Genomic DNA, 19746 nt, shown 5'->3' on the forward strand with positions numbered 1-19746 from the left:
TTCTAATGACACATTTAATCACTTTAATTTCAAAAGAGAAAACAAAGATTAAAATATGTAGAGATTTAAAATTTTATGTTCCCAATTGTATTTATTTAAACAATGATATTGAAGATTGTCATCTAGGAAATGACTGTATACAACACAACAGCTAGGATCAACACAATCACCCCTAGGATTGCCCCGACAGGAATATCCCGTATGTGTGCCCCCGATTCCACTTCACTCATTAACTTTTCTTCTTGAGAATTTTTAGCTTTGGACCAATCGTCTTCAGTGGCCACTTTTTCACTTGATAAATCAAGGTCAGTTTCCGTTACCGATACATCCAGCAATTCTTTGATTCTCTCAATAACTTCTTCAATTTTTTCATCCTGAAATACATAGTCACAGAATTCAATGGGTGATGATGGCAGACTTCCAAAAACTCTAATCGGGGTATCATAAAGTTCTTTAACACTGGTATCTTCTTCCACAACGTCTATGTCTTCGCTAAGTAATTCACAGCGGCTGATCAAACTTCGGATAAAGTCCGATTTTATGGCACGTGTTGCTTCATCTACGGTTGACCTTGAGTGAACAAAAGCTCGACAACTTATGCAGCCTTTAATGGTCATGCGTGAACAGCAATCTTCAATGATTGGAGCCGTAGCAATACTCGATTCTAGCTGGGTCAGGAACGTTACCTCCTTCAGCCTCTTTGTAATTGCATTTCTTTCCTTTGTCTTGCTTCTCCGCCCCTCCAGCTGGGGAGGATCAAGTGGGTCCTGAGCAACGCGCAACTGGTCGTCTATTAGAATCACACCGTCCTGAATCCTTTGACAATACGGCAAGATGGCACTCTGAATCCGCTTAAAGAACATCTGATCTTGGTTTTTCTTTGGGATATGAATGTGGATGTTCACACTGACACATGACTGAAGCTTACACCAGCTTTCACCCGTCGTCTGCACTTTCCATTCTGCAGGTCTTAGGTCGCTTTTAGGGTTTGATACGTCCAACGAACGACAAGTGTATTTTTTCGTTTCTGTACATACTTGAAGTAAAACTCGGTCAGTGATGTTCTGGTCATCTTCCATTGGAAATGTCCTTTTCAGAACTTTCTGTATGGCAAATAGAATCTGTCTTAGTTTACTTTGAGCTGCCTGCATCATTTTTGGGGGAGCCACAACAAACAGTCCAATTACATCAATTCCCCCCGGCAACATTCGCGTAACCTGTTTCGCATGCAATGCAATCCACTGTTCATCCATGCTGGTGAGACTCTCGGGTTTGCTTTTTCTCCTCTTTTTTGATGGAGTTGCGGATTCTTGCTCCTCGCTGCATTCATCTTCCGCAGGTTCTGGTGTGCGGATCAATTTCACAGCAAAGTCCTTCTGTGACGTCATCTGTCCAATAATCAGACCTATACCCCATTTTCCAGTCTTCAGAACCTCGTAAATATAATTCTGTGACTGTTCATCTGCTACAACTGTTCTACCCATTCTGCGTCGTCATCGAAAATGAAAGTGCACACGTGGTCTAGGAACTACCGGTGAAGAGCATTGTGGGTATTAGTCGGTGGCCATATTGGAACGTGGAGGATGACTGATGCAGGATTTTTTAAGGTTTCTTTACTCTTTGATTAATTTAAAGCACCCAATATTTAAGCAGCAAGTTAAATTTATTCGTACGCATGCACTGTGTCATTGTATTCCATGGGTATTGGTGGTATGAAAGCAGCGAGCGGATCGGAAACGCCACAGGGTTCCCTTCCTGCAAATCCAGGGTTTTGGAGGCCGGGTTCTTGAACACAAGAATTGATAAGCTAAAGAATTAGTCATATAAAATCTTCTTATTTTTAATTTAGTTACTTCAAACTAGCACTCATCAATTTACATTTGTGTCAAGACGATAAAGGGTTGCAAATAAACATCAAAACCTAGCGAGAACTTTACAAGTTTTACTGTAAAACCCATATTTATATTTTAGCGCCACATTTTTCAGTCCACTTGGTTGTATGATTTTTTTGTTCCTTATGTATCATAATCTCAATGTAATTAGTGGTCAGTCTTGCATTCTCCTGTAAGCCCAGTAATTAGAATAATATTATGACTGATTAGCTAGGGGTGTCCACACTGTGGCTCGAACCTACAACCCTCAGATTTAAAATCCAACGCTCTACCGACTGAGCTAAAGGGTAAACCCACTAGCTAGTGCTAGTAGGAGCATGGCATCAATATATACAACGCATAGCCAGCTAGTGCTAGTAGGAGCGTGGCCTCAGTATTTACAATGCCACTTTTAACTTTGTTACACTTCCCCCTTCTTTTTCTTGAGATTTCTTACCCCTGAGAAATCTCACACACGAGACTCTATAAACACCACTCACCATATGGGTTTTGTAGTTGGGCGCCAATATGACCAATTAGCTAGGGGTGTCCACACTGTAGCTCGAACCTACAACCCTCAGATTTAAAATCCAATGCTCTAAATCCATACTAAATACGAATATTCAAATAATTTTCTCAACGTTTTTTTCTCGCTTCAAATTTTACGCCATGTTAACATTCGGAACTCTCTGGATTGTTCATAGAAAATGCACAGAGTATGAGTTATCGCCCGTGTTTATTTTGCAACGTTGCCAATACACGGAACAAATTCTATCGTTAAAATGGGTCCATAGGACAATATCGTTTTAACGATAGAATGCTCTGTCTATCTCTGGACAGGCCCTCACTACAGTTAGGATGCCTCCCATATAACCGCAATGTTGCAGAAAATTGCAGAATAGCTCCAAAACAATTTCAAAGAAAACAAGTGAAGTTGCATTGAAATTAACTATCAAATTAATGATAAGAAGCCTTTTTGAGACTGTGGATACCCAAAAATTTAATCCATATAATAGAAGAATTCAACACTTTTTTCTCAACATTCTTTACTCGTTTCAAATTTACACACTATATTGACATTAACTCTCTGGATTTTTCATAGTAAATGCACGCAGAATTATCCCCTGTGTTTACTTTGCTACATTGCCAACATACAGAACGCATTCTATCATTTAACCGGGTCTGTAGGACATTTTTCATTTTAACAGTAGAATACAGTACGTGTACATAAATTGGCATATTCAAAATTTAGCGCAATCAAGGGGTATGGAGTTGTTGGTGTAATCATAAATTAGCGCTACACATGTTCGTGCCATGTATTGTGTTAATAAATGATTTATTAGTGCTATTCATGAATTAGTGCATTGTTGTCCATGCCAAAGCCACTAAAATATGAAGCCCACTTTTTTAAGTATACATACAGTAATCTATGATTTATGTGGATTTTGACAACCCTTGCAATTTTTTCCCTTTAATTCAAAGTAAATGGTTAGAGATCAATTGTAACAGGCTAAAGACTGAGGTTCATGGACTAAATCTTTCTGGACCTTACAACAAGGTAGCCGGTTCTTGGGGAAAACACTGCATCGTATAAAATTCTGTTTTACTTCACTTCTCAAACCTCCCAGGGTATAGGTAACATTTGTAGGCAGGGAACAGTGAAAGTGTGTTTAATAGTACCTGTAGAATCAAACTATAGTTGGGTTATATAAAAGTTATGATAGCATTTTCAATGGCTGTGTGGGCTATTGCCTAGAAGATCCTCGAGAGTTTGTGACCCAGAGACAAAATTACCTGCATTTGCAAGTGGTTATTTTTATTTGCAATCCTGCAATAACTTTGAAGGTCTCCGTTCTTACTTCCTTAATATATGAAATATTATGAGTGGTCAGAAGTTTCTTTGTTGACTGGCTGATTATATAAACTTAATTATCCCCTCGCAACGAAGTTGAAGGGGATGTAGTAACGCTCTTGTGAATGTGTGGGTGAGTATGTGCTTAACAGAAGTAATAATTTACATCAGGATCCATGTACACTTACGGGAGGGGATACTCCGCTTTGCAGTGCCCTTGTTCTTATAAGATCTTTAGCAATGTATTTTGACAAAGTTAAATTCAATATTATTTTCTGTAACCTTTTGTTATAACAGTAATCAATCTAATGTCTTTGTAGGGCACAACGGCTGACCAGGATAATAGGTTCAGTGACAAAAAGAAAAAATTGATGAAGTCCATGAAGTTCAACGATGGACTGGAAAGAAAGGTTTGTTAATGTGTTACTGGAAATAGGAAATCTTTATCATCAGACCATGTTGTTCCATTTTAATATGATATCAAATAAAATAAATATTTTAAGTAACTTCTTAGTTCAGGAAAACAACTCTGAACCTAGCAAATGATTTTATAGCAGGTATCATCTCTGTTGTTATGGAAAAGAAAGTGATTATATTGTAGCCATATACACTAGGCAAAATTGCTAATGCACCACTTATTATTTTTATTTGTGAATTGATCATTTTCCTGATTGGTACTAGTATATAAAATATGCCATCTTTTCCAAAACAGTTGGATTGACAAATGTCTTGGTGACATGTCAAGACCCTTAAAGGACCTTCTTGTCCGAAAACCAATGTCCCGACTTGCACTGCGCACCGTTTTTGCGAAGATTTGAAGTTGGTGATTACTGATGTTGGTCTGTGACATTGTGACGGGAGCAGTCTCCCACTTAAAAATCAAATGATACACCCTGATTGACTACCATATCGCTTAGTAGTCATCCAGTGCCTTGGTGTCCCTACCAAATCTACCCAACTTCCGGTTGCCCCAATTTTGTGGAACAATCTTGAAGTTATTGTGTGGTGCTTACTTAATGCCGTCGATATCTATTGTAAACATTTTTATGATCGTTAATTCATTTTCAACAATTTTTCACCAGAGAAATGCATAATCTTTTGAATTGTTTTAATTTTTCACAAATTTCTTCAAAGGAACCCCCTGCAGACACCATCCTGGCTGCCTTAGCACGCTTTCTAGAGTCAAACGCCGCATACGGTGTAACTTTTTTCTGAGTTTTTAATTAGTACAAACATAAAGAACACAACCACAAAGAAAAAAATAGAAATTTATTCCACCAAAAAAGTATGGATATGATTTTAATTTTTTCTATGAAGTGGTTACGCTTCAGTAAACATTGCTGTTATTTATCAGTTAAAACATTTAAATGTCTCATTTTATTAAAATAACATAATTATATATCAAAAACATCATAAACAAGTTTTGAAAAAGAAAAATGTTAATTTATGTAGGTAGTGCATTAGCAATTTTGTCTAGTGTATATATGTTCTGTTTAATAACTGTGGTCTTACATTTGTGTTGTAGCCTGAATTACAATGTAACTGTTAAGTGAATTACATGCTGACTTTACTAGTACGTCCTTTTACAGGTTGACATGTCTAAGGTTAACGTGGACACGATCAAGCCCTGGATTGCTCAGAGAATCACGGAATTGTTAGGCATTGAGGATGACGTCCTCGTGGAATTTGTTTATAACCAGTTGGAGCCCAGGGTAAAGAATTCCTAAAATTTCAATCATAAAATTACAAGCAGAAAAGATTGAATATTTCTTATGAACAGGTTTTGACTTTGTTTGTGGGGAAGTTTTAAAACAAGATGGATTTCACTAAGTATGCTTTTCTGAAGCTCTTAGCTCTTATGATTTATATATGAGATAGATTTTATGATAAAAAATGAATATGTATTTGATACTTATATTCTTAGGCAACTAGTGTCTGTGAAACTGTCTGACTTCTGTATATAATGTGTTTTGATCCCAAATAATTGCAATCCTAATTTTTAGAAATACAAATAACAACATATTTGAAATTTGCCAGGAATGTTTCAAATTCTCTCAGAGCAGACATTTTCTACATTCACAGTGTGTAAAAAAAACTAGATGTAAATTGTATGTAATGATTCAATGAAAATTTTTGCTTGAGTGAAAATATTTAATATTGATTGGATGAAAATATCTAATTTTGATTGGATGAAAATATTTGAATTTGATTGGATGACATGTATGTTGAATTTGATTGGCTGACTTACACTTTTGATTATTCCTTCACTGACACAGCTTTGATTCTCTGTCCCTCCATCATAAAGCCGACATTATAATTCTATACAGGAGGATAAAGTCGACATTAAAATTCTAAACAGGAGGATCGCCGATCAAGTTTGTCTGACACAAGTTAAGTATGCCTCACTTCTCATCATGGGCAGATAACTCTGTGTAGTACAGCTATCCAGATAGTGTTTGTACCCCTTTGGAAATATATCAGATAACTTCAGCAAAATCTGACTTGAAATCTCTTTAAAAACTGAAAAAGGGATGTTTGTGATATTATGTACAATATTACACTTTTTGGGGGTAAAAATAAAACAGGGTCAGGTATATTTGAAGTTTCTTAAAATGTTTTTTATAAACATTTTGATTAAGGGTTGGGGGGGGGGGGGGAGTGAAAATGGGTAGGATTTCTGAGGAGGTGACAATGGGTAGGATTTCTGAGGGGGTGGGGTGTAGTTGGGGGGGGGGGTATTTTACTTGATGCATAACTACTGCAGCGTTTTTGTGTTGGGAGGAAACCCTTGTGTTCAGGACAAGAAGAGGATAAAGGTTAGAATAAAAAAAAGATAAGAGAGAGAGAGAGAGACTAGGAAAAAAACTCTTAAATTATTTAAAATGGTGATAAATCAAAATGTAAGACGTGAAATAAACTGCCGTGGACTCTCCTGAATTTGAAGGCTTATGGGTGACTTTTTATTCCAGCACATCAGTGTTAGATGGACGCTTGCTGAGGGGGCTGTACTGTGTATACATATAAACGTTTCAGAGACTCGGATTATCAAGGAAGACAAATCAGGAATAGGAAGAAGGAAATGATGGAATTTTCGACCTCAGGGAGTTTCTTACGACGATGTTTTAATTGACCGGAGTGTCCACTACAGGGCGATTGGTCAGCCTGTCCGTGTGGAGCCCCAAATTGTTGCAAATTACACCAAATTAGGGTTTCATGTTTCCCAGTTTGTTCTGAGCTATATGTGTATTCTTTGTGTGTATTGTAATTGATGTGCAAATTTTGTTAAAAGAAAATTTATCCAGTTCCCTGCCTGGAGTAAAGTACAGTGGAACTTATAAATCAGAACTTAGAGATGAATGTATTTTTAAGTTCTTTATCTTTTTTTTTTAACATTAGCAAACTATGAGTAGGATGATATATAGATTAAGGAGTTCGTAATAAAAAAAGGTTTGTAATACTGTATGTTATACAAAACATGTGATATAAATATAGGTTCAGTAAGAAGTCTTCTAGGTAAGTATATTCAAGCTTGTACCAGGCAAGCTTCATGTCTGTATAGCTATAGCTGTTGATGTGGCTACTTCCCCTATCTTTACAGTTCCCTGACCCAAAGGAGATGCAGATCAACCTTACTGGATTCCTAAACCCGAAGAATGCTCGGATATTCCTGGGGGAGCTCTGGGAACACCTTTGTAGTGCTCAGGAAAACATTGGGGGGATCCCGGCCAAGTTTGTGGAACAGAAAAAAGAGGAGATCAAGCGAAAAAAGGTCAGTGTTGGAAGTATTGCAGTGAAGGAAAAAGATTTATTTATTTGAAAATAGGGTTCCATTGTATTTTTTGAAGGGGGGGGGGGTAATTTCATTTTCCTGGTTTTCTTCCAGATTTTATCAGTTTAACTGTACTTATAAACTGAGAATAAAAATTTCATTGTATGTATAAACATATTGACATATTGCAGGCGGAGCAGGAAAGAATTCAGGCAAACTTAAAGAAACATGAGGAACAGATTCGGGAGACTCTGCGTGAACAGGAGGAGCAGGAGAAGAGGCTCAGAAGGTAAACCTTGCGGGGGGGGGGGGGGGGGGGGGGAGGCTCAGAAGGTAAACCCTGCAGAGAGGGGGGTAGAGGCTCAGATGGTAAACCCTGCAGAGAGAGGGGGAGAGAGGCTCAGAAGGTAAACACTGCAGAGAGGTGGGGAGAGGGGGAGGCTTAAGGGGTATACCCTGCAGAGGGGGGGGGGGGGCTCAGAAGGTATACCCTGCAGAGGGGGGGATGCTCAGAAGGTAAACACTGTAGGGGGGGGGGAGGCTCAGAAGGTAAACACTGCAGAGAGGGGGGGAGAGGCTCAGAAGGTAAACACTGCAGAGAGGGGGGGGGGGGGAGAAGCTCAGAAGGTAAACACTGCAGAGAGGTGGGGGGAGAGGCTCAGAAGGTAAACACTGCAGAGAGAGGGGGGAGAGGCTCAGAAGGTAAATACTGCAAGAGAGAGGGGGGGGGGAGAGGCTCAGAAGGTAAACACTGCAGAGAGGGGGGGAGGCTCAGAAGGTAAACACTGCAGAAAAAGAGAGATGGGAGAAGAGAGAGAGAAGGTAAATGCTGCAGAGAGAGAAAGAGCAGATGTTCAGAAGGTAAACACTGCAGAAAGTAAGTGAGAGAGAGAGAGAGAGAGAGAGGCTTAGGAGGTAAAGGTCGGGGAGAGAGAGATAGAGAGAGAGAAAGGGGCTTAGAAGGTAAAAGTTGTAGAAAGAAAGAGATGGGGGGGGGGGGGGGAGAGAAAGGCTTAGAAGGTAGATGCTGCAGAAAGGAAGAGATGAGGGAGGGAATATTTGGAGAGGAGAGAAAGAGAGAGTGAGCAGTGTTCCAGCTAGGATCTGAAAATGGAGGGGTGCAAGAGGAGGGCACTTTTTCGCCAAGTACCGTTTGTCGCGAGCTTTTGTTACATAGGTGTATCTCATTACTTCACCCTTATAATAATGAACTCCTTCAAATATTAATTTATTTAACCTTATTGATTTGAAAGATATATAAACACACATTAGGCCTAATTAATCTAGAGCTACCCTGTATATTAATTAACATATAAAAAGAATTTTAAAAATCCTCTGAGGTTATATATTACTTTTCTTCTTCTTTTTTAATCATTTTCTATTCTTATTTCCTATTTTCAAAAACACAACCATATAAATTCTTATAAACTAGCTGGTGTCTCACAATATATTCAGTGCAGTACATGTGATTGGGGTCTGTTTTTGGCAAATGTATAAAATATGGATACAGTATTTGTAGGTTATAAGTAACATATTAGTACTAGAATTAAACATACAATTTAAAGCCAATATCTTTTTTGCTTGTTTTATCATATTGGTCATGTTATTGGCAGATACTTAATTAATAAAATTATGATTTTAAACTTCTGCAATGAAATAGAACACATTTAATATGTATACATATCTGTAACCTCATAGAATACCTTCCAGAGTGTCAAAAATCATAATTAAGGAGAAAATAAATGAATATTTATACTTGTTTCTTTGCTATTAAATATTGAATTACTTCTTTTTTTCAAAAAAAAAAAAACGTCAAGAATTTATAAATAAGAAGTGAAGGTCAATGTTAATTCTACTTTCACTTCGTGATTTATTTTTAGAACGCTATAATACAAGACTCTTGTTTTATATTAATTAAAACAGATAGCTTGGACATTCTTAAAGTATTTCAGCTTTTAACCCCTATTCACACTGTCAAGTGATCAAAGTAATTACCTAATCACCTGTGATTGAAAGTGGGCACCTGCACAGTACATAGGTACCGTAATACGAGTTTCATTGCGTAATAGACTATGACAGGAGGTATGAATTGCTGATTGTCCTTGGGTAATCTGCATTGGAACACACTAATTATTCTAATGAGGGAAAAGGACAGTCAGAATAATACAGGACACTGACAGGGGACACAGGGGCGCTTTTGGGGGGCAGAGGGGCGTACTGATTTGAGGGCGGGGCACGGTCCCCCTCTATTTCACCCTAGCTGGAACACTGGTGAGGTACGTAAGGGTGGGGCCAACATAATTAAACAAACATGACTTAGAAGGTAAATACTTCAGGGGGGGGGGGGGTCAGACAAGAGCATGAGAAAAGGCTTAGAAGGTGAATACTGCAGAAAGAGAGGGGGTAGGGGCAGCCACATTCATACGTATGTTCCGTTAGAGGTATGGTATATACCTTTTAGATAGTCAAAGGAAAACTGTTGTGTTCTTTTTAGGAGGTCAAGATCTAGAAGTAAGAGTCCAAAAAGAAAGAGGGAGTCCTCCCCCACAAAATCTCCAAAGAAAGAGAAGAGTCCAACTCCAGAGAGGAAGTCAGGATCTCCTCAGAAACCTGACGATTCCTCCACAGAGGTCAAAACCAAGTAAGGTCACCTCACCATCACATATATACACAGAAACACAATGATTGCTCCACAGAGGTCAAAACCAAGTAAGGTCACCTCAACAACACATAAGTAAGATCACCTCACCATCACATATATACACAGAAACACAATTATTGCTCCACAGAGGTCAAAACCAAGTAAGGTCACCTCAACAACACATAAGTAAGATCACCTCATCATCACATATATACACAGAAACCTGACGATTTCTCCACAGAGGTCAAAATCAAGTAAGGTAACCTCAACAACACACAAGTAAGATCACCTCATCATCACATATATATACAGAAACCTGACGATTCCTCCACAGAGGTCAAAATCAAGTAAGGTCACCTCAACAACACATAAGTAAGATCACCTCACCATCACATATATACACAGAAACCCAATGATTGCTCCACAGAGGTCAAAACCAAGTAAGGTCACCTCAACAACACATAAGTAAGATCACCTCACCATCACATATATACACAGAAACCTGACGATTTCTCCACAGAGGTCAAAACCAAGTAAGGTCACCTCAACAACACATAAGTAAGATCACCTCACCATCACATATATACACAGAAACCTGACGATTTCTCCACAGAGGTCAAAATCAAGTAAGGTCACCTCAACAACACATAAGTAAGATCACCTCACCATCACATATATACACAGAAACCCAATGATTGCTCCACAGAGGTCAAAACCAAGTAAGGTCACCTCAACATAAGTAAGATCACCTCATCATCACTTATATACACAGAAACCTGACGATTGCTCCACAGAGGTCAAAACCAAGTAAGGTCACCTCAACAACACATAAGTAAGATCACCTCACCATCACATATATACACAGAAACCTGACGATTCCTCCACAGAGGTCAAAACCAAGTAAGGTCACCTCAACAACACATAAGTAAGATCACCTCACCATCACATATATACACAGAAACCTGACGATTCCTCCACAGAGGTCAAAACCAAGTAAGTCACCTCAACAACACATAAGTAAGATCACCTCACCATCACATATATACACAGAAACCTGACGATTTCTCCGCAGAGGTCAAAACCAAGTAAGGTCACCTCAACAACACATAAGTAAGATCACCTCATCATCACATATATACACAGAAACCCAATTATTGCTCCACAGAGGTCAAAACCAAGTAAGGTCACCTCAACAATACATAAGTAAGATCACCTCATCATCACATATATACACAGAAACCTGACGATTGCTCCACAGAGGTCAAAACCAAGTAAGGTCACCTCAACAACACATAAGTAAGATCACCTCACCATCACATATATACACAGAAACCTGACGATTCCTCCACAGAGGTCAAAACCAAGTAAGGTCACCTCAACAACACATAAGTAAGATCACCTCACCATCACATATATACACAGAAACCTGACGATTCCTCCACAGAGGTCAAAACCAAGTAAGTCACCTCAACAACACATAAGTAAGATCACCTCACCATCACATATATACACAGAAACCTGACGATTTCTCCACAGAGGTCAAAACCAAGTAAGGTCACCTCAACAACACATAAGTAAGATCACCTCATCATCACATATATACACAGAAACCCAATTATTGCTCCACAGAGGTCAAAACCAAGTAAGGTCACCTCAACAATACATAAGTAAGATCACCTCATCATCACATATATACACAGAAACCCAATGATTCCTCCACAGAGGTCAAACCCAAGTAAGGTCACCTCAACAACACATAAGTAAGATCACCTCACCATCACAATGTATAGGTCCTGTCCTTTATGGAGGTCACTTCATTGTCACATTGAACTCTGCATTCTTGCCTATGTTGTTACATTACTGTGTATTTTTCCCTTTATGTAGTGGTAAAAATGTAACTGTGTTCATTATGATCATTAAGTATGTTTAGTGGTAACAATGTTATTGTGTTTTTAGCCATCGTTTAGTGGTGACTGTTTTTTATTGTCTTTTAGTGGTAATTGTTCATTACTGTCTTGCTATGGTAACTGTTTATTACTGTCTTGTAGTGGTAACGATGTGGTAAATCAGAATGGGACAGAAGAAAAGAAGGAGATAAAGCCAGAAAAGGAAGAACAGAAGAAAAAATCATCGAGCCGATCTAGAAGTAGGTCACACAGTCGTCATAGAAGTCGTTCAGCGGACCGTCGTCGTCGCAGATCTAGATCAAGGTGAGGATATGTAGTGAAATGTGTGTCGACAATAACATGTTTATATCTATATCTCCCATTTAATCATTCATGTTAAGTTGGTGGAAATGTTAAAAATATCAAATAATCAATCTGTACATTATGTCAGTGAATCTGTTTACTGTATAGGGGGAAAATAACTCGCGGTGTTAATATTCGCTATATTCACGGTGTTAATAAATCCGTGAATTCAAGAAACAGTGAATAAGTTTTAAATATTAAACCTCGATGTTTTATTTGGAAATTTGAGAATAGACTACGATAGGTATATATATGTACAATACATGATCATTCAGTAATTACGAGTATAGTACTTGTCATTCAATTATCTTAATTATCACGCTTTACTTTAATTCAAATAAGCAGCTAATTACCAAAAGTTGTTTTAATAGACACATGTTTCATCAGTCAAAACGCATGGGTCATCGGTTTTGATTACCCGTGCGTAACGTTACCACGTGTATTTGTTTGCTGCATTAGCATTATGCGTATTAGTTTTTATGGAAATTTTGGTTTGAAAAATATTATTCGAATAACTATCGAACTTGCTGAAGATATGGAAGGATATCATTAAGTCTACATACATTGATACATTGATTAGCGTCCAGTGTTTTTTTTTTTTTTCGCTGCGATATGTTATACCTTCGGAAAGATGTACGTACACATGCACTTATAGGAAAGTCATTTGACGTTTATTGTCAAAAAAAATTGTTTTGATTAATCATCAATTAACTACTAAATCTAATAATTTTATATAAATCTACCCTGTTCGTGAAGTGAATACATAACGCTGATAAATGTCGATCTAGCTATACTATGGATTATACGGATAAAGACAAAGGAGGTAACTTTTATCATATACCGATTCCGCGAATTCAACAAACCGCGATCGTGTCCGAGGAGAGAAAAACGTGAAAATTACAACCCGTGAAATTAATCCCCTATACAGTACTTTATTTTACCATTTAATAGTGTAAGATCTTAATTATTAAAATAGCATAGAAAATTTGGCTGTATACATATTATTTTTAGCTCAACTGAGCCAAAGGCTCAAGTGAGCTCTTCTTATCAAAATTTGCCCATTGTCTGTGATTGTTGTTGTCGTCATCATTGTTAACTTTTCACAATTTCATCTTCTCTGGAACCACTAGGCCAATTTCAACCAAACTTTTGCACAAAGTATCCTTGAGAGTAGCCCTGTAATTAACTGAGTCAGTGATGTGTTGTTCTGGCAGATCACGGCGTCGCTCTCCTGCCAGACGAAGGTCAAGGAGTCGTTCCTGGAACAGAAGACGCAGTTCTCCACGGCGATATAGGCGACGTACACCTTCACCCCGCAGGAGGTCATCACCAAGGCGACGAAGTGTGTCCCCACGCCGCAGAAGTCCAGCAAAGCCGCGACGATCCACTGAACGAAGTCCAAAAAAACGAGGACAGAAGTCTAGGTTAGTCTGCCAATATTCTTTTTATAGTCCTTTATTTCAGACTGATTGCTCATGTTGTGAACACTAAGTTCAGTCCTTTGATAGTTTTTGATTTAGTCAACTGGACTATATACTAAAGTTCCTTCACAAAAACGTACAATTAACAAACTTCTAATGTTGTACTGTATGACATTGCTGAGAAATGTCTTACTGACTTACAGTTCCCGATCCTCTAGCAGTTCTGGCAGCTCAAGGTCTCCGTCGCCATCCAATCCAAAAAAAACAACCAAGGTAAGGGAATTTTATCTATATTGTATGGCAAGGAATGATGCATTTATACACAAACCACTCTCATTGTCTGCAGTCTTTCCTTAGTTTTTTTCATAGGTTCCATTACTTTTAACCAATGGTCTGTGATAAAATATTTTCAGTAAAGTTACAAACTCTTGATTAAACAGTACATCTTATCAATAATACAGTTGGCAATAATACAGTTGCCAATTACAATACATTACTGCCAGCAATGGCACAGAATATGCATTCCATTCAATTTATGTTCAATGTAGTCAAAATACAACTAAGTTTAAGTTTTATTCAGTATAATTCATTCAGCTTGTAGTCGAAATACTAGGAGACTTTTTTAAAAAATCTAAAGTATGGAGTGTGGAGATGTGTAGAAAAAGAAAATCAAGGTAAAAATGTGTATTTGGCAAATACACATTATTTAAAATTAAATCATGCTCAACCCCCCCCCCCCCAAAAAAAAACAATGTCAGATAAAATATGAAGGGGTGGAGGGGGGATTGGCGAGATCCAAATGCTACTGTTGTTTGACATCGATAAGGACACAAAATTGAACATTTTACTGGAAACTTTATGTTATCAATATTTAAAATGATTCTTTTAATGAATAAACAGAAGAAATATGTTATTTACAGTGTTATAAATGTTTGTATTAGTTTAAAATTTTGAGGGAAATCTTGAAAATAATTATGATTTTTTTCCGGACCTTGAACTTGATCTAAACTCTTTGTCATATTCAACAGAAAGGAGAAGAGAGGAGTGGATCTGAGAGTTCTCCTGATAAGGGAGGTGCACAGAAAAGAAGACAATACAGGAAACATGACGTCGAGTCCAGCGGGTCTTCTTCATCTTCAGATAGCGAGGCATCTCCAGGTAATACATCATTTTGTGTCCAGGGATATCCCTGTTTTCCATGTGTCTATAATTACATGTCCAGGGATATCCCTGACTTCTGTGTCTATAATTACATGTCCAGGGATGTCTTTGACTTCTGTGTCTATAATAACATGTTCAGGGATATCCTTGTTTCCCATGTATCTATAATTACATGTTCAGGGATATCCCTGTTTTCCACATGTCTGTAATTACATGTTCAGGGATATCCCTGTTTTCCACATGTCTATAATTACATGTTCAGGGATATCCCTGTTTTCCATGTGTCTATAATAACATGTTCAGGGATATCCCTGTTTTCCACATGTCTGTAATTACATGTTCAGGGATATCCCTGTTTTCCATGTGTCTATAATTACATGTTCAGGGATATCCCTGTTTTCCACATGTCTGTAATTACATGTTCAGGGATATCCCTGTTTTCCATGTGTCTATAATTGCATGTTCAGGGATATCCCTGTTTTCCATGTGTCTGTAATTACTTGTTCAGGGATATCCCTGTTTTCCATATGTCTATAATTACATGTTCAGGGATATCCCTGTTTTCCATGTATCTATAATTACATGTTCAGGGATATCCCTGTTTTCCATATGTCTATAATTACATGTTCAGGGATATCCCTGTTTTCCATATGTCTATAATTACATGTTCAGGGATATCCCTGTTTTCCATATGTCTATAATTACATGTTCAGGGATATCCCTGTTTTCCATGTATCTATAATTACATGTTCAGGGATATCCCTGTTTTCCATGTGTCTATAATAACATATTCAGGGATATCCCTGTTTTCCACTGTCTGTAATAACATGTTCAGGGATATCCCTGTTTTCCATATGTCTATAATTACATGTTCAGGGATATCCCTGTTTTCCATGTGTCTATAATAACATGTTCAGGGATATCCCTGTTTTCCACGTGTCTGTAATTACATGTTCAGGGATATCCCTGTTTTCCATATGTCTATAATTACATGTTCAGGGATATCCCTGTTTTCCATGTGTCTATAATAACATATTCAGGGATATCCCTGTTTTCCACTGTCTGTAATAACATGTTCAGGGATATCCCTGTTTTCCATATGTCTATAATTACATGTTCAGGGATATCCCTGTTTTCCATGTGTCTATAATAACATGTTCAGGGATATCCCTGTTTTCCACGTGTCTGTAATTACATGTTCAGGGATATCCCTGTTTTCCATATGTCTATAATTACATGTTCAGGGATATCCCTGTTTTCCATGTGTCTGTAATTACTTGTTCAGGGATATCCCTGTTTTCCATATGTCTATAATTACATGTTCAGGGATATCCCTGTTTTCCATGTATCTATAATTACATGTTCAGGGATATCCCTGTTTTCCATGTGTCTATAATAACATATTCAGGGATATCCCTGTTTTCCACTGTCTGTAATTACATGTTCAGGGATATCCCTGTTTTCCATGTATCTATAATTACATGTTCAGGGATATCCCTGTTTTCCATGTGTCTAATTACATGTCCAGGGATATCTCTGACTTCTGTGTCTATAATTACATGTCCAGGGATATCTCTGACTTCTGTGTCTATAATTACATGTCCAGGGATATCCCTGACTTCTGTGTCTATAATTACATGTCCAGGGATATCCCTGACTTCTGTGTCTATAATTACATGTCCAGGATATCCCTGACATCTGTGTCTATAATTACATGTCCAGGGATATCTCTGACTTCTGTGTCTATAATGACATGCCCAGGGATATCCCTGACTTATGTGTCTATAATTACATGTTCTGGGATATCCCAGATTTCAATGTCTATAATAACATGTCCCGGGATATCCCTGACTTCTGTGTCTATGATTACATGATGTCCTGTTCTAATCTGTGCTCCTAACTATTTTCTAGAAAGAAAAAGAACAGATAGAGGCAGAAGTCCAATTTCTCCTCGTGGACGAGATCGTAGATATTCCCCGGCGGGACGCAGAAGGTATATGTAGGGGTAGTGGTAGAATCAGAAGAACAAGATATATGTACTTGTGTTTAATGTCAAAATATCCTAACCCTGACAAAGCCCTGTATAATAACAGGAGACCCTGAAAATTTCAGTTTGGACCAAAAAGAAGTTTAACTTTAAAGCATAGATTGTTTTTAAATCTGTATGGACCTGTCTGTCTGTATTACATATCTACATGTTATCTCAGTCTGTATATCTATATAATTAATTCTATCTCCGCATAGAAATGTCTGTCTATAAATATCCTTGTATAACTGTGACTTCCTATTCTATAAATATCTTGTATAACTGTGACTTGTTTATCTATAAATATCTTTGTATAACTATGACTTGTCTATCTATAAATATCCTTTGTATAACTGTGACTTGTCTACCTATAAATATCCTTGTATAACTGTGACTTGCCTATCTATAAATATCCTTCTGTAGCTGTGACTTGTCTATCTATAAATATCCTTTTATAACTGTGACTTCCTATTGCAGATACTCACCTCCACCAAGCAGGTTTAGTCCGGTCCGATACAGACGACCTTCACCTCGCTATATATCACCACGGCGACCAAGAAGACGATCATCCCCATATTATGACAATAGAAGGCAAGAATACCTTGTTAAATACTGATGTGAGCTTTTCTGATTATAGATTGTCAGGTGTTCATCTGTCTGTCTTTAATGCTGGTATGAGATTTTCTGGTTATAGAGTGTTTTTAGTGTCCATCTGTCTGTCTTTCATGTGCTGTATTTTGTCTGTAGTTTCCCCATTTTCAACTTTTTGAGAACCACCAGATAAACTTCAACAAAACTCGCCCAAAAGCTTCCATGGAATTAGTGATTTATTTCACCATAAAAGATGAAAGATAAAAGATAACCTCAAATGATGCTCATGTCACTAGGTGTTAAAGTCTTTATCCAATTTAATTCTACCAAGATAAAGACAATAGGAATTTGCAATTTCAATTTTCAGTGAGTCCTTAAAGCTATTTTTAGATATAAACTTCCTTTAGTTACCCCAGAAGGGTTAAAAGTCCTCTTAGGAAAATAACAGAGTTCTTCTCTAAGCTATTTTTAGATATGGCAGAGTTCTCTAAGCTGTTTCAAGGTATGACCTTTCAGTGTTTGCCTAGTGTAGGGTATTGATCCTCTAAGTTATTTTGAGATACGCCCTTTCTGTGTCTGTCTAGTGTGGGAAGGCTATTTTGAGATACGCTCTTTCTGTGTTTGTCTAGTGTGGGAAGGCTATTTTGTGATATACCCTTTCTGTGTTTGCCTAGTGTGGGAAGGCTTTTTTGAGATCTGCCCTATCTGTGTTTGCCTAGTGTGGGAGGGCTATTTTGAGATATGCCCTTTCTGTGTTTGCCCAGTGTGGGAAGGCTATTTTGAGATACGCTCTTTCTGTGTTTGTCTAGTGTGGGAAGGCTATTTTGTGATATACCCTTTCTGTGTTTGCCTAGTGTGGGAAGGCTTTTTTGAGATCCTGCCCTATCTGTGTTTGCCTAGTGTGGGAGGGCTATTTTGAGATATGCCCTTTCTGTGATAGCCCAGTGTGGGAAGGCTATTTTGAGATATGCCCTATCTGTGTTTGCCTAGTGTGGGAAGGCTTTTTTGAGATATGCCCTTTCTGTGATAGCCCAGTGTGGGAAGGCTATTTTGAGATATGCCCTATCTGTGTTTGCCTAGTGTGGGAAGGCTTTTTTGAGATATGCCCTTTCTGTGTTCGCCCAGTGTGGGAAGGCTATTTTGAGATATGCCCTATCTGTGTTCGCCTAGTGTAGGGTATTGATCCTCCAAATTTTTGAGATATGCCCTTTCTGTGTTTGTCTAGTGTGGGAAGGCTATTTTGAGATCTGCCCTTTCTGTGTTTGCTTAGTGTGGGAAGGCTATTTTGAGATATGTCCTTTCTGTGTTTGATTATATTGAAGGCTATTTTGAGATATTCCCTATCTGTGTTTGCCTAGTGTAGGGTATTGATCCTCCTTGTGTTGAAGGTTATTTTGAGAGATGCCCTTTCTGTGTTTGGCTAGTGTGGGAGGGTTATTTTAAGATATGCCCTTTCTGTGTTTGCTTTGTGTGGGAGGGCTATTTTAAGATATGCCCTTTCTGTGTTTGCTATGGAGGGCTCTTTTAAGATCTGCCCTATCTGTGTTTGCTTTGTGTGGGAGGGCTATTTTGAGATATGCCCTTTCTGTGTTTGCTATGGAGGGCTTTTTTGAGATATGCCCTATCTGTGTTTGCTTATTGTGGGAGGGCTATTTGAGATATGCCCTTTCTGTGTTTGCCTATGGAGGGATATTTTGAGATCTGCCCTATCTGTGTTTGCCTAGTGTGGGAGGGATATTTTAAGATATGCCCTATCTGTGTTTGCCTAGTGTGGGAGGGCTTTTTTGTGATATGCCCTTTCTATGTTTGCCTAGTGTGGGAAGGCTATTTTGAGATATGCCCTTTCTGTGTTTGCCTAGTGTGGGAAGGCTATTTTGTGATATACCCTTTCTGTGTTTGCCTAGTGTGGGAAGGCTTTTTTGAGATCTGCCCTTTCTGTGTTTGCCTAGTGTTGGAGCGCTATTTTGAGATATGTCCTTTCTGTGTTTGCCAAGTGTGGGAGGGCTATTTTGAGATGTGCCCTTTCAGTGTTTGCCTAGTGTGGGAGGGCTATTTTGAGATGTGCCCTTTCTGTGTTTGCTATGGAGGGCTTTTTTGAGATATGCCCTATCTGTGTTTGCCTAGTGTGGGAAGGTTATTTTGTGATATGTCCTTTCTGTGTTTGT

The 19746-nt window shown here is 38.2% G+C and overlaps 2 protein-coding genes across 2 annotated transcripts in view; one reads left to right on the forward strand and one right to left on the reverse strand.

Annotated features, from left to right (window-relative positions):
• On the reverse strand, positions 1–1523 carry LOC133180785 (protein odr-4 homolog). The gene has a single exon (XM_061315250.1). The coding sequence runs from the start codon at positions 1482–1484 to the stop codon at positions 123–125; it is 1362 nt and encodes a 453-aa protein (XP_061171234.1). The 5' UTR covers positions 1485–1523; the 3' UTR covers positions 1–122.
• Positions 1521–19746, forward strand: part of LOC133180784 (serine/arginine repetitive matrix protein 1-like) — a 27177-nt gene continuing 8951 nt past the window's right edge. The window contains exons 1-12 of the mRNA XM_061315249.1: positions 1521–1607; positions 4044–4133; positions 5313–5435; positions 7322–7492; positions 7684–7781; positions 9987–10133; positions 12182–12343; positions 13597–13806; positions 14007–14076; positions 14832–14961; positions 16876–16957; positions 17468–17581. Coding sequence (XP_061171233.1) covers positions 1584–1607; positions 4044–4133; positions 5313–5435; positions 7322–7492; positions 7684–7781; positions 9987–10133; positions 12182–12343; positions 13597–13806; positions 14007–14076; positions 14832–14961; positions 16876–16957; positions 17468–17581 — 1421 coding nt within the window. The 5' untranslated portion in view covers positions 1521–1583. The remainder of the gene's footprint in view (positions 1608–4043; positions 4134–5312; positions 5436–7321; positions 7493–7683; positions 7782–9986; positions 10134–12181; positions 12344–13596; positions 13807–14006; positions 14077–14831; positions 14962–16875; positions 16958–17467; positions 17582–19746) is intronic.

This window comes from Saccostrea echinata, unplaced genomic scaffold (assembly GCF_033153115.1).
Source record: "Saccostrea echinata isolate AGI-Se365-2 ecotype Australia unplaced genomic scaffold, CSIRO_AGI_Sech_v1 ptg000007l, whole genome shotgun sequence".
Taxonomy (NCBI): domain Eukaryota; kingdom Metazoa; phylum Mollusca; class Bivalvia; order Ostreida; family Ostreidae; genus Saccostrea; species Saccostrea echinata.

Coding starts and splice junctions, on each gene's coding strand:
- LOC133180785 (XM_061315250.1), bottom strand. CDS start 1,484: ATGGGTAGAACAGTTGTAGCAGATGAACAGTCACAGAATTATATTTAC.